Genomic DNA, 15345 nt, shown 5'->3' with positions numbered 1-15345 from the left:
AGAAGGATGGATATTTTTAATGAAAGTAAGGCATCACAAAATTCTTTAATTATAGACTGAAAGGGACTTTGACTCATCTTGTGTCTCCCTGGCTTTCAGCAGGACAGCATTAAGCCTTCCTAAAAAGATAAGACACAACCTATTTTTAAACACATCCAAGAGGGCATTCTAATCGTCTTCTCCTTTGTTAAAAAAAAAAAAAAATTTTTTTTTTTGACCAGAGTAAAATTTTTTTTTTTTTTCCCATTTCTAACCTCACCACAGGTGAACTTTTCCTATTACTAACCTGAAGCCTTCGCATTAGAGTTTGGTTTGGTTTGCTCAGTGGAGATGATGAACGGCCAGTTAGCTTCAGCCTTTTCTAAAATGTATTTCCATGGGTCCAGCTGTATGGAATTGTACCCATTAGGATCTTTGGATTTACACTAATACTAATACAGAGCTATGTGCCAACTGAATCACATTCCGAAAGACTGCTTCTCTTCTTTTTTCATACCTTTTCCTTTCTCTGCTATCAGCTCAAATGCTAATTTTTCACCCTTCCTCAATTTTCTTTCAACACCACCTCCCCCTCCCCCGTCCCCCGCCACACACACACCTAGAATAAATGTGCACACTCATGCTGGTAAATAGAAAAACATCCCTGAAGCAACTAGCTAACACTTGGGCCTTGGCTATATGGGGTAATGGTGAAGGACAGAGATTCTGGAGCTCACTGTCTGGGCTTGCTTAAATCCTGGCTCTGAGACCTTAGGCACATTTTATAATCTCACTACATATCCATTTTCTCATCTGTAGGATACAGACAGTAATAGTATCTACCTTATTTAAAAAAAAAAAAAAGCCAATGTCCATCGAGTCGATTGCAACTTATGACAATCCCATGTGTGTCAGAGCAGAACTGTACTCCATAGGGTTTTCAATGGCTGATTTTTTTCAGAAAGAGATCTCCAGGCCTTTCTCCAGAGACATCTCTGGGTGGACTCAAACTGCCTACCTTTCAGTTAGCAGCCTAGTACATTTTTTGCACCACCCTGACACTCCACCTATCTTACAGTGTTGGGGAAAGGATCAGTGAATTAATACATGAAAAGTCCTTAGGATGGTGTCTGGTAGTCTAATTGTAATTGCTGTATAACTGTTAGCTATGTTACTATCAAAGAAAGAAAGAAAAGATCCCAGTTACAGCTTGAGCTGGGTATCAGAAAACTTAAGGAATGGAAGAGAAAACAAAAAATGTTCCATCAAGAAATAGGGAAGCCTGGAGCAGATGATACAAGTGGTAACAAAAAAAGAAAAAAAGGCTTCATTTGCCACCTTAGGCCTCTATCTTTAAACTATGGAAAGTTTATACTCTTACAGTCTTCTAAACTCTTTGACTCCCTAGGTTCCTTTCCTTTGTTCCTCCTTGCTTTAGGGGTCCCTGTTTGCCTTGGTCCGAAGTCTGCCTTGTGTCTTGTCTGCTCTATTGGCAAGGCCAAGATGCAGTGGTCCACTCTTATTTCATTCTCACTAAATAGCTGTCATTTTCAAGTGAAATTTAGCAGTGGAATAAATATTTATACCTCCCTTCCTACTACAAACATTCTGAGGAGATGTTTGGCTTTTTTTTTTTTTAAATAATTATTCACTCCAACTGCATTTTTACCCTTTCGTCAATTAATAAGAGGAAAACACGATACACTGCTGCCAGGAAATGCCGCTTTTTAAGGCTCTATCTGCACTTGGAACCAGTTTGGACAGAGGTTTAAAACCAGCCATTTTTAAAACTAGTTTTTCTTTTTCAAGTGTTATGATTATTAAACTGCCTGTTTGATGCTCCAAAGTCTAGAAACCTAAAACGGCTCTCTAAGCAGAAAGCCGACGGATGGAGGGTGCCTCCTCACGCCAGGGTGAGCCTGGGCCGTCAACGCCCGAGTCAAGCAGCCAGACGCGGTGCGCGCTTCCGCCCAGGACTCCGGAGACTGCCGCAGCGCGAGCGGCCGCGGCCGGGGCGGCTCCAGGAGGCGGAGAGGAGACGCGACTCCCGCAGACACGTGACCTCCTCCAGCCGCTGCTTCCCGCGACCCAGATCTGTCCCCGGAACCCGCGCCGGCGGGGCGGACCGGCGGACACGTAGCGACAGCTCCAGTGTCTGCTGTACCACGGTGCCTGTGCATCCGGCGTTCTCCCTTTGGTTTACGTGCCACTAACCATAATTAATGTTTCTGGAATCACTCGGGGAGAATGAGGATGTAAATATTACTCTCGGGTACAAGAAGGAAAAACCTTTGCGCGCTCTGTCTTTCTCTATTCACCACCACCCCACCCCCGACAGACCCGAATAGCTGCATCAGAGGGCTGGAGACTTGGGAGTCCCACGGGACAGCCCTCCCCTGGCCGCCGAGGCCTCTTGCCGCCCGCTGAACAGAGCGGCGTGGGCTATGCGAGTCTCTGGCACCTCCGGGTAACTCTCACTAGCAGTGAGTCATGCTCCGGTGATGGCTCTGGGGAAAGGTAGCCCGGCTCGCGCTGGTCTGTGCTTCCCCGTGCCAAGCGCCGGGGCTGCAGGACGAGCGCGCGCGCGCGCACGGGTTCCCCGCGCAGTGATGTGGCAGCAACCGCAGATCGGATCACGTTGCTGGCCCTGTGCTGGTACCCGTTTGAGACAGGATTAAGGAGGGAGGCACTGGAGGTGCCAGCGGTAGTAAACGTGGGCTCTGCACACTGCCAATGTCGCTTATCACACAATGGGGGTGGGGAAGCACACAGCGCCACCCGAGGCGCCGAGGGGCGACGGAGTTTAGCTGGCGAGTGGTGATAAATGCTGCATTGCTTTTCCACGGTAGCCCTTCTCGTGCCACCTCCTGTCCCCCCCACCCCCCCACACCTCTCCTCCTCTCGCGCCTCCCTGCCGAGTTCCTCCGGGAGCAAACGAGGCGCCAAACGTCCTCGTATGCTGCTGTGATTAGTGGCACCGCAATTCCGGCTGCTGCGGGAAGTTTAGGTGGCCCAGGGACACCGCGTCGCCGAAAGACACTTGGATTGCGACACTCTGACCCTGTGACTACATTATTTATTTTAAATCCTTCAGCGAGTGGATTTCAAGTTGTCCCTTTTAGAGGCAACCCCCAGCCAGCGCAGAGGGGTCCCGCAGGCCACTGGGTGGTGAACAAATAAGGCTCCAAATGTTCCCTTCGGGACTGAAGTTTACGCACTGCGAATTCTCTTTCTCTTTCCTTTCCCTGGTCCAAACCAACAGCACAGTCGGTAGAAAAGCAAAAAGCCACGTTCACGTCCCCGCACCGTAATAACCGACCAACCCAGGGAGTCGCACATCGGACCCGAGAAAGCCCTGGCTCGCCTGCACCCCTACGCCTCCTCCCCCTCCCACAGCTGACTGCAGCGTCTTTGGGAAGATGAATAGCTTGGCCAAAGTTGTTTTTCCTTTCCGGTGGCCCTGATCAGGTGTCCCCGCCCCCTCCTGCCGCTAGCCTTCCCTCGTCCGCCTCTCCTGACGCCCCCCCTCCCGCCCCGGCCCGGCTCGGCCCGGCCCCTCCTCCCCCGCCCCCCCTCCGGGCTGGACCGCGGATGGTACGTTCCGCACGTGAGCTGGATGCTGGTTTGGCCGGCGACGCGCGTGCCCTGTGGCCAAACACTGCCCGGAGTGAGAGCAAACTACCAGCGCAGTGGGGCCGGCGCGAATGTGCGTGTGTATGTGCGTGTGTGTGTGCGAGAGAGCGAGGGAGCGCAGGGTGGGGGGGACCAACTGCTTCACACTTTCAACACTGCACTGAAGAGGGAGAGAGAGAGAGACTGGAGACGCACAGATCCCCCAAGATCTTCCAAGGCTACCGTCCCACAGATTATAGAACAGAGCCCCAAATATCGAAACAGAGAAAACGGACAGCGGTTGAACATGGACGAAGGAATTGCTCATTTGCAAGAAAGACAGTTACTGGAACATAGAGATTTTATAGGGTAAGGTGCAGGCACCCTTGCGATTATCTGTCTAGGCTTCGTTTAGATTTTTTTCTTATCCAGAAAGTGGTATGGAGCGAGCGACAGCAGAGCCCCTCCCCGAATGGGTGTCTGATGCTGATTTCTGTTTTGCAGACTGGACTATTCCTCTTTGTATATGTGTAAACCCAAAAGGAGCATGAAGCGAGACGACAGCAAGGTACGTGTAAGTTTCCAATGCTCCCCATAACCTGCCTGGATAGTTAATTAGGGCTATTGATTTCACAGCCCGCAAACATATTCCAGCCCTTGCGCTTCCCCAACTGTGAATTTTAAGTGGCTTGATCTATACTCTTGGGGGAGATTAAACATCATACCTGAATTTAAATTGCATTCAGAACAGTCCAGAGGAAAGAGATTTCTTGGGCATAGTTTATCCTCTAGTATGGGGGGGGGGTGTATTGTCATATGCAGCAAATGAACGTTTAGCTTATTGTTTTCTTTCTTCCATGACTTTCATGTATTAAGGATACCTACAAATTACCGCACAGATTAATAGAGAAAAAAAGAAGAGACCGAATTAATGAATGCATTGCTCAACTGAAAGATTTACTGCCTGAACATCTGAAATTGACAGTAAGATGCACATTTTCTTTCTTTGCTGCTCTCCAAGGGCGTGTTAATAGCGTGGTACGATCTCCCAGAAATGTAAAAATAAATGTAAATTTTAGATGCCTGGCTTACAACTTGTGCTATAGTGTACAGAGTTTCCCACAAACTCAGAGTAGGTGCTCACAACTGAAGGCAAGAAATCATTTATAACCTGTCTTGTGGGAAGCTCAGAGTAGTATAGGAATAGTAGTATTCTTTCAAAGTGTTTAAGTTGCTGTGCTGAATGGAGAGTCAGTCCAGCCAAGTGTGTGTTTTTAAGTAAACAAGTACCCCCTCCTCTTTTGTACCACTGCAGACTCTGGGGCATCTGGAGAAAGCGGTAGTCTTGGAATTAACTTTGAAACACTTAAAAGCTTTAACAGCCTTAACGGAGCAGCAGCACCAGAAGATAATTGCTTTACAGAATGGTAAGTCAGTTCGCGGAGGCCAACCCATACTGATGAAGCAGGGCAGCCCACAGGCGAGCAGTATTAGGACCTCCCCCTTTCCGTGAACCCAGGGTCTCACTATCATTTGTTAGATTGCTTATACTTTCCCTTCATTGGAAAGTGCCCATTTCCCGAAGCATCCTAGAGGCTTTCGGCAGAGCTCGGAGGAATCATATTTTTATTTAAAGTGGCGGTCGCACGCTCTCCTCTTTGGTTTTTCAGCTGGCAGTAGAGCGCCCCCATGCTACCCACCCCCGCCACCCACCTTCTGTCCTCAACCGGTGGATTATATCACTCGATTACAGAGGAAAACCGAGCTCACTTTAGTCAATGCAGGGTCCACGTGACAAGCAGATGTTTTAACGTCGGTATTTTTCTTCTCTTCTCGCCTTCATTCCTCTGCCTGCCCCCCCCCCCACCACCCTTTTTCACCCTAGGGGAGCGATCTCTGAAATCGCCTATTCAGTCTGACTTGGATGCGTTCCACTCGGGATTTCAAACATGCGCCAAAGAAGTCTTGCAATACCTCTCCCGGTTTGAGAGCTGGACGCCCAGGGAGCCGCGGTGTGTCCAGCTGATCAACCACTTGCACGCCGTGGCCACCCAGTTCTTGCCCACCCCCCAGCTACTGACTCAACAGGTCCCACTAAGCAAAGGCACCGGCGCTCCCTCGACCGCAATACCCGCCGGGTCCGCGGCCGTCCCTTGCCTGGAGCGCGTGGGGCAGAAGCTGGAGCCCCTCGCCCATTGCGTGCCTGTCATCCAACGGACTCAGCCCAGCAATGAGCTCGCCGCCGAAAACGACACGGACACCGACAGCGGCTACGGCGGCGAGGCCGAGGCCCGGCCGGATCGCGAGAAGGGCAAAGGCGCGGGGGCGAGCCGTGTCACTATCAAGCAGGAGCCCACCGGGGAGGATTCGCCGGCGCCCAAGAGGATGAAGCTGGATTCCCGCGGCGGCGGCGGCGGCCCGGGGGGCGGCGCGGCGGCTGCAGCAGCCGCGCTCCTGGGGCCCGACCCGGCCGCCGCGGCCGCGCTGCTGAGACCCGACGCCGCCCTGCTCAGCTCGCTGGTGGCGTTCGGCGGAGGCGGGGGCGCGCCCTTCGCGCAGCCCGCGGCCGCCGCGGCCCCCTTCTGCCTGCCCTTCTACTTCCTCTCGCCCTCGGCGGCCGCCGCCTACATGCAGCCGTTCCTGGACAAGAGCGGCCTGGAGAAGTACCTGTACCCGGCAGCCACCGCCCCGTTCCCGCTGCTGTACCCCGGCATCCCCGCCCCGGCGGCCGCCGCCGCCGCCGCTGCCGCCGCCGCCGCCGCCGCCGCCTTCCCTTGCCTGTCCTCGGTGTTGTCGCCCCCTCCCGAGAAGACGGGCGCAGCCGCCGCGACCCTCCTGCCGCACGAAGTGGCGCCCCCAGGGGCGCTGCACCCCCAGCACCCGCACGGCCGCACCCACCTGCCCTTCGCCGCACCCCGCGAGCTGGGGAACCCGGAGAGCTCTGCTCAGGGAGATCCCTCGCAGCCAGGAAAGGAAACCGCCTGAACCCTTGCGCCGCGTTCTTAGAAAGGACGGGCTCAAGAGGAATAATAATATTAATAATAATAAAACACCCTTACGTTTTTAAGGGAGGAAGTGTAATAGATGCACGACAGGCTTTAAAAAAAAAAAAAACAGGTGTTTTTTGTACATTTGGAGTTTCTGTTTTGTTCATCCCTCACCACCCCACCCTCCACACACCAACATCCCTTTCTTCCCCCACTGGCTGTAAAAGACCCTCTGCCATACATACTCTTTTTATTTTAAATAACCTTCCAAAACAAGTTTTGCTTCCCTTTCGGCCATGTTCTCTTATCTTTAAAAATGTAGAACCTAATTCTAGAGAAAGTCATCAGGTCCCCTCTGTGGGTGAGCGCCCTGAACCAGGGCAGGGGAGACCGTTCAGAGGCTTGACAACCGACAGCAGGGAGCTACTTGCCTAGGTCTCAGAGCTGCCCTGCCTGTTGAGGAGGTTTACCACAGACAGCATGAGGATCTTTTAGAAGTAAATTTACTCTTCAGCACTTTTTAATGTTCAGCTTTTTAAAAGACATGTTTTTCAAGGAGGAGGGAGTGAGTATGCAGTTGCTTAGATCGCAGCGTATTCTGAAGTGGTTTAAATGGTATCGCTTAGTAACCTGCACTTGTTAGAAGAGACGGAATTGGGCCATTGTCAAAGCTAAGGGAAGGAGATGGAGGAAGGAGGCCCGAATCTTTCTTAGTACATTTGTTAGGATTTTATTGAGAAATAGACCATGACTCAATTGACTCATCTTAATTTTCTCCTAATCATATGTATGTACATGTGTATACATGTATATACATATATGTGTGTATATATACATATATATACTAAGTGCATCTATCCCCACCCTATCATTATTTAATTATGTTTCTAATTTTTTGTAATATTGCTGTAAAAAAAAATGAATGTGCACTGAACTTACAAAAAAAGATAACAAGTTCAAACGGATTTATCCTATATTCTTTCAAGTCACAGAAATGGAGGAAAGAGTTAAACTGGTCTGTTTTAATTGGAAACGTTGTAAAGATGTGGGATAAAGCCCTCTGAGGCCTTCCTATCTCTAAGTCTATGTATTTTCTGGAGACCAAACCAGATACCAGATAATCACAAAGAAAGATTTTTTAATAAGGCTTAAACCAAGACCTTGCCTAGATATTTTTAGTTTGTTGCCAAGGTAGCACTGTGAGAAATCTCACTTGAATGTTATGTAAGGGGTGAGACACAACAGTCTGACTATGAGTGAAGAAAATATCTGGGTCTTTTAGTCAGTTTGGTGCATTTGCTGCTGCTGTTGCTACTGTTTGCCTCAAACGCTGTGTTTAAACAACGTTAAACTCTTAGCCTACAAGGTGGCTCTTATGTACATAGTTGTTAATACATCCAATTAATGTCTGACATGCTATTTTTGTAGGGAGAAAATATGTGCTAATGATATTTTGAGTTAAAATATCTTTTGGGGAAGATTTGCTGAAAAGTTGCACTTTTGTTACAATGCTTATGCTTGGTACAAGCTTATATGCTGTCTTAAATTATTAAAAAAAATAAATAAATACTGTCTGCAAGAAACCAGCTGGTTTAGAAAAGTTTAGTATTGTGATGATAGACTAGAAATTATGTTTATATTCTAGTATTTTCAGCACTCCATAAATTCTATTACCTAAATATTTCCACACTATTTTGTGATTTAAAAGTTCTTACTAAGGAATAAAAACTTTAATACACGATATGAGATTGTCTAATAATTAAAAAGACATAATGGATGTTCAATTAGTTTTAAGATACCTATAACTGTAGGGACGAAAGTCACTAAGTTTTTCATATATACAAGCTTATCCTTGGTTTGATATCACAAGTTTACAATCTCTACCCTTCATATCTGAGCCTCCAGATTTGGCTTTGTCTACCTGCTTGTTCCCAGTGCACCTAAATGAAAAGTGTGAAAGAAAAACCTATCAATCATTTGTGTGGTTTATGTTAGAGCCAATTTGCCAACACTTTTATGATTCATGAAGTTTTCACTTTTCATCTGTGATATCAGATAGCCTGTGTTGTATAATCTGGTGTTTCTCTTTCCCTGAGTCCTGTATAAATACCGGGTATGGAAATCCTGGTGGCATAATGGTTAAGTGCTACGCCTGCTAACCAAAAGACTGGCAGTTTGAATCCACCATGCGCTCCTTGGAAACTGGGGCAGTTCTACTTTGTCCTATACAGTCTCTGTGAGTCGAAATTGACTCGATGACAATGGGTTTGGTTTTGATTTATATAGGGGCGTTTAATTTCTGAGTATATTTTAGTTTAGCTCCTTAATGTTTACAGAGTAACTGTGTTAGGGGACTTTACATAGAATTCAAGGAACAGAAATAATTTCTAGACTATTTTCTCAAATTTATAGTCAAATTTGTGATTTCACACAAACCGAACGATAGTCAATTTTTAGTTTCAATAATTTTCTTCACAACCTCCTTGATTTTTGAAAGATGTTTAAATGATACGTCAACATTTATATGGGACATAGAAAAGTGCTCCCTCTGCTGACTTCATGGTAACCAAACTGCAAGTCACAGAATATGGAGCCAGAAGGAACCTCAAAGATCATCTCCTCTGGAACATTGCATTTTATAGTATGGGGAAGAGGAAACCCAGAGACGCTAAGTATCTTCCCAAGGTCACATAGCTACCTAGAGCCAGCACTAAAGCCCAGGTCTCCTGAATCCCTCAGTGAGCCTCTCATTGCAACATCTTGGACCAAATAAACTGAATTTGATTGAGCAGCATTCCTGAATCTTCAGGAATAACCTGGAATGGAAACAAACAAAAATTAACATTAGAAAATTACGTAGGATTTTTGAGCGTTGTAATTTACTGAATTTTAGAAAAATATACATCTAAACTCAATAATTGGAAAAAATAGTGTTTCAATTATTTCGAGCTATATTTTAATGTCATAATTGTAATAAGGTTGATTTTAAAACCAAAAAGGTTCAACGTAAATTAGAGGTTAATGAAATGTTTTAGCACTTTTATAATTTTGGTATAATAAAATCTTAGAGTTGGACCAGATTTTATAAGTCAGTTGTTTAGGCCAAATGTCTATTCACTAGCATAATAAGAAAAAATCAGTGAGATCAGAAATGCAAAATATATTATCTATATTGCTTCTGAAACATGTTATTTTGATCATTGATTTATTTTAATGAATTAAAAGACTGGAGTTGTAATTCGATAAGGAGGCTTCTATACCCGCAATGAAGTTTTAGCTAAAATACTTCACAGTATATACGGATTTTCCAGTTTAAGACAAATATGAATCAAGTCAATAACGCTTTTGTAAGTATAGCATTATACTGATTAATTTTACATACGTATACTTCTCAGCAAACTTTATATTGAGTTTACAAACGGACCTTTTTCCCCCAAAGAGCTAAACGTCAGTACATTTTTAAGGCACTAGACTAGCTTTTACTCTCTATATAAATCATGATTGAAGTTTGAGTTCTTTTCATTGTGAAAATGTTTTTTCCTTTAGTTCTTTGTTACAGACCATACAGGCCATAGCTTTGGTTACTGCCCATCACCTGAGATTTTTTCAAAAGTTATATAAAAGAAGACTCAGCCCGTTCCTGTCCATGTCACAGGTCAATTCTGAACCTCTCCATGGGAGGTGATTGCCAGTTGAGACTCTGGGAAGAAATGACTGGGCAAACAGACTAAGGACGTTTAGACAGAAGTGAACAGAGTTCTTGTGAATGAATTAAGACCATTATAATGCCAAAAGCTTGTTGTATTATTGTGATAATGGGATTATAGCAGTTTAATGTTTTTCATTAAACAAAAATTATTGATCTATTGGACCTTCGGATAGACATATTTAGGCCCAGCTATTGCTCTCACTGAGTCATTTTAATTAGTTCAAAGTGGATTTACAGTACTTGCTAAAGTGCAACATATGTAAATTCCAGTTTTTCAGAGAAGAATCTAAGTAGGGAATTGAAATGAAAAATTATCACATTTTCTGTAATTAAGATGATATTAATACTAAAATCGTGCAGTGTGTTCTTTAAAAATATGCTTTTCTAGGAGTTGTACATTTGTTTTAAAGCTGCGTTTCTTGTACTTGCTTAGAGGTTCCATATTAAGTACCCCCAAACACAAAACTATACATTTTTAAAAGTTGATATTTTAAAATTCTCATAATAAATTCAATGATGCCTAATTTATCTGGCATTAGGGAATAATATATGGCCCATGAAACAATAGCTCAGAAACCAGAAACTTCTAGGTTCAAATGCCAATGTTGGTTTTTGTTTTTTTTGTTAGTGGAAGCTTACTAAAATGTGTTACGCATGCCCCCTGAAGTGTCTTACACATGGCCTAGGACAAACAAAATGCCCTGTATGCATTTAACCTTTCTCAAAAATCAGGATCATCTTTGTGAACACTTCTGCACGACTATTCATGTCCTCTGGAAGTATTTGCACCTGCAGTAAATTCTTTTTGAGTTCTTATACCTGCTTTTTATAGATTTTCAGTGTCTTTACTCACGGCCAGGCTGTCAGCTGTCACTTCTTGATGTGTCAGAGTGCCTGCCTCCAACTGTTCTCTTAATTTGCTACCTCTGACTTGCTGTGGGCTTGGAAACCATTTAAACAAAACCACACCCATTAGAAATGTTTCTAAAATTAGAGTAAATAAGCTCTAACAGAGGACCAAAGGGGCTCTCCTATTAAGAAAATTGTGTGAGCTGGTGGAATCTGTGACATGTTTTCCCCCCAAGCTTTTTTTCTTCGTTTCTTTTAACGTCCAGATTCTCAGCGATGTTCCACACAAGATTATTTATGCAAAACCCTTAAGATATTTCATGTTTCTTAATCATTTTATTACATAAATATAAAATCAACTTGCTAATGGTTTTAGTCCACAGCTAATCACAAACTAAAGAAATTTTTATGCCAGGAGTAATTTGATTTGATAAATGTTTCTTTTTCTCAGGTTGATAGGAATAAGAGGACCAATGGCCTCAGTGAAAATTGATTCAGCATTGTGATTCATGGACGACCCTGCTTCTGGTGGGTAACCTCCTCCACCTCTGGGTTTTGGACATTTTGAGTGGCAAGTCCAGCAGAAGCATTCTGGAGAATTAACGGGGAGGGTGTGCAGGCCTGGATGCTGCCTCTGAATGTAGACTCGGCAATTGGAGAGCCTCTCCTGATAGGTTTCAGATTCCCCCTTGACTGAAGCACCTTCCTCTTCTCTTTGAGCCTACGGATTCAATACATGGAGAGTACAGGGATACAGACATTTGTTGCACTCCTGTTACATGTGAGGTGCTGTGGCAAGTGCTGGAGAACCAAAGATTAATCTGAGGATCTCAAAGTCTGGTGGAGGTGACATCCATATGAGAATAAATTACAGTGCAACACCAGTTGCTGTTGAGTCGGTTCTGAATCATGGCAACCCCACCTGTGTCAGAGTAGAAATGTGTTCCGCAGGGTTTTCGATGACTGATTTTTTGGAAGTATATCTCCAGGCCTTTCTTCTGAGGCTCCTCTGGGTGACTTGAACCTTCAACCTTTTGGTTAGTGGCCTAGCTTGTTAACCATTTGCACCACCCAGGGACTTCAGTGATGCAATACAGTAAATTCTACACAGGGGCTGATACAATGCTTTAGAGAGAAAGGTTGCTCGCTGCAACCTTCCTGGGTAAGTAAAAGAAGGCCCCACAGAGTAGCCAGGTTTTAGAGAATGAACAGGAGAATACATGAGGCCGTCTTTATGGAAAAGGCCCTGTCCTGCACCTTGGTCCTATGCTAAGCTACAGGATAGTTCAATTAGTTATATTTGACTTTAGGCCTGAGCAAGGATTTCCTAACCTCTCAGTCTTCTTAGAACTCAACTGCCATGCTGGCTGACACCACCATCTCCTCCTGAGGATCTAAGCCATGGGCTGGGATTGAGGGGTGGTGATACTGCAGAGGGAAATATAGCATTCATTGCATGCTAATATCTCATGCAGTAGGGGAGAAACAGCAGTGCCTCACAAGCCATTCTACCTTACCTCATCCGTCTGTCTTACAAAATAAACTGAGGGTGACTTCTTTCCCTTCAAGTAAGGGAATGATGACTCCTGTTCTCCTTTCAATACCCAAAGGAGAAATGAAAGAGATAGAGAGTTGTCCTAAAGGGAAACATGGCATCCTAAGTAAGGCCTGTTTTTCAAAAACCCCTGGGAGGAAGCTGAAGCAAAGAACTAGTCCAAGGTCATATAGCTCAGTAAGTAGTAGAACCAGGATTGGAACCAGATTTTTTGGTTCTGAGCTCTCTGCTCTTTATTATACCATAGTAATAGTAATGAGGAGAGGGCAGCCAGAGGGTTTCTCATGGAATGAATTGGGCTAGTTTCATGTGAGGTCTTAAGAGGTATAGTGTTAAAGTGGAAGAGAAAAGATTATCATAGCTATCCTAAATTATGCCATAAACCCAGACCCAGTGCCATGGAGTCGATTCCAACTCATAGCGACCCTACAGGACAGAGTAGAACTGCACCATAGAGTTTCCAAGGAGCACCTGGCGGATTTGAACTGCCGACCCTCTGGTTAGCAGCCGTAGCACTTAACCACTACACCACCAGGGTTTCCTCAATTATGCCATAGAGCATGCAATAATAATTATGATAAAGATGATGAAATTCTGGGAAACAAATTTCAAAGCCTCCTCTGCTATCTACTTAATTTGGACTTCCAGAAGTGTGCCCTCCTTGGTATGGAAGTTCACATTATCTGGTGAGTTTTTCATCCTATCCTGGTTGAGCTCTGGAAGTTCTCTGTAGTAGAGGGGCTCTAGGCTGGTGCAGCCGCTAAGCAGCATGCTGCTAACTGAAGGTTGTGGTTCCAACACACCAGCTGCTCTGCCAGACAAAGATGGGGCAGTCTGCCTCTATAAAGACTTAACAGCCTTGAAAACCCTACAGGGCAGTTCTACCCTGTCCTATAGGGTCGCTATGAGCTGAAATAGACTGGATGGCAGTGCGTTTGGTTTTCGGTTTAGCGCTGGACAGGGAGAGCCTCTGCAATTAAGGAAGTAAGTAAGAGGATCATTTGCTTCAGTTTTCATATAGGTTATCTTTAAGGTGCTGTGAACTTTAGCCAAGGTTTCAATTTTGAAGCCCTTCAGATATGGGTGCTCATGTTTACACATAGAATATAGGTATGCATATTCTATGCTATACAACGCAGCTTCTGGGTATCCACCACATGAACTTTGTCTGGTATGCAGATTTACAAGCCGTGTGACTCGAAAATTAGTTTCAACCAAGGGTTTTCAGCTAGCATCTGACTCCTGGAGAGTTCAGTTACTGGGAGTAAACAGAAAACTTCTGATAACATTGCATCATAAAGACAACAGATTCTCTTCCTATGATATCTTAAGCAGGGCTTGGTTTTCGAGTATATATTATCTTAAACAAAGCTTATCTATATAGCTATAACGTAGCTGTGTAAACCGCTTGTGTATAACAGAATAGGTGAATCAACTTGACTGCCCCCACCCCTGAGGTCTCACCAGACACAAGTGGGCGCTTTAATGGATCAATTTCTGAGCTCTATGTTTGTAACTTACTCATTTAAAAACTGGTAATCCAACCCTAGTTTCTTAAATCACCGAGCGTTGTGCGATGGAGGAACTAAAGGAGTGGGAAAGCATGTCATCAGCCTTGAGATCTTCAAGGAGCTCTAGGATTGGAAAGAGAAGCATTCTTAGGTTGCCTAGCGATAAATCTGCCGATGATGTCATTCTCCCGGAGGCCGGCCTCCCCCCTCCCCGCTCCTCCCCGCCCGACTTTCCTTCCTGCCTCTTCCCTTCCCCCTCCCACGCCCGGGTTCAAAGTACGTCCCCGCCGGGTGAGGGAGTCTGAGCCGGACGCGGCGCTGTCACGTGCGGCCGCACATGCCGGGGCGCACGCTGCGCGGCACGTGAGAGGGGGCGGGGCAGGGACCGGGTAGTGCCTGCGCTCGGCCCTCCGCGCGTGCGCAGTGCTCCACCGCAGCCGCTCCTCTCCAGACCCTGGCCCCCGGGAGCCCGCCGGCGGCGGACAGCGGGTGGTGGACCCAGGCTGCGGGCGGGGCGGCCGGGCCGGCTCTGAGGAGGCGCGCCCCGGACAGCTGCGCCACTCCCTTCCCGGCTGCGTCTTAGCGGGCCAGTCCCGGGTAGTCATTCCTCCCGAATTAAAGCTGGCTCTTTTGACTCCGGACTCTTCTGACACAGCAGTTTCCGAGCGGTCTCCCGGGCGCCAGTTAGAGGAAGGCTGATGGCCGCCTCCAGAGGGCCTCGGAGCGGGAGCTCGCAGGCTGGGGCTGGCCGCGCCGTGGGAAGTGAGAGGCAGGGCGGAGTGTCACACGGTGACACACCCGTCGGCGCCGGGCTGCGGGCGGGACCCCGGCCTGGCCTGGTCCCTGGGCCAGGACTTGGGGAAACTCCTGGAGGACGGTGGCGGTGGGGAGAGCGTGCTGCAATAGAGATCTAGGCACAAGAGTAGACATAGGCACCTTTCATTGGTCTTACATGGAATTTGGCAAATTGAATTCTCAGTAATGAAGCACGAGGGGATTGAGGTATTTATTTGTGATATGATATTGGGACTTACCGTGAAGGTGTAACGTTAAAGAAGTGTTAACAGATTCTGCATTGTGCAGTAGAATGAAGGAAACTAGTGTAGCCAGGGGCTGAGAAGTGGGTTTTTAAAAAGACATTAA

General features: G+C 46.2%; 1 protein-coding gene and 1 long non-coding RNA gene across 2 annotated transcripts in view; one reads left to right on the top strand and one right to left on the bottom strand.

Moving 5' to 3' along the window:
• Positions 1 to 6583, bottom strand: part of LOC126075263 (uncharacterized) — a 56894-nt gene extending 50311 nt beyond the window's left edge. The window contains exon 1 of the long non-coding RNA XR_007517139.1: positions 6490 to 6583. This is a non-coding gene — a long non-coding RNA (uncharacterized LOC126075263). The remainder of the gene's footprint in view (positions 1 to 6489) is intronic.
• BHLHE41 (basic helix-loop-helix family member e41) lies at positions 3553 to 8166 on the top strand. Its single transcript, XM_049882683.1, has 5 exons — positions 3553 to 3960; positions 4096 to 4159; positions 4468 to 4575; positions 4907 to 5018; positions 5477 to 8166. Exons 1-5 carry the CDS (start codon positions 3596 to 3598, stop codon positions 6574 to 6576), a joined length of 1749 nt encoding a protein of 582 aa, XP_049738640.1. The 5' UTR covers positions 3553 to 3595; the 3' UTR covers positions 6577 to 8166.
• The last annotated feature ends 7179 nt before the right edge of the window (positions 8167 to 15345 follow it).

Source organism: Elephas maximus, chromosome 4, assembly GCF_024166365.1.
Source record: "Elephas maximus indicus isolate mEleMax1 chromosome 4, mEleMax1 primary haplotype, whole genome shotgun sequence".
Taxonomy (NCBI): Eukaryota; Metazoa; Chordata; class Mammalia; order Proboscidea; family Elephantidae; genus Elephas; species Elephas maximus.
Note: the sequence above shows the minus strand (reverse complement) of the source record. Positions and strands in the feature narration are given on the sequence as shown.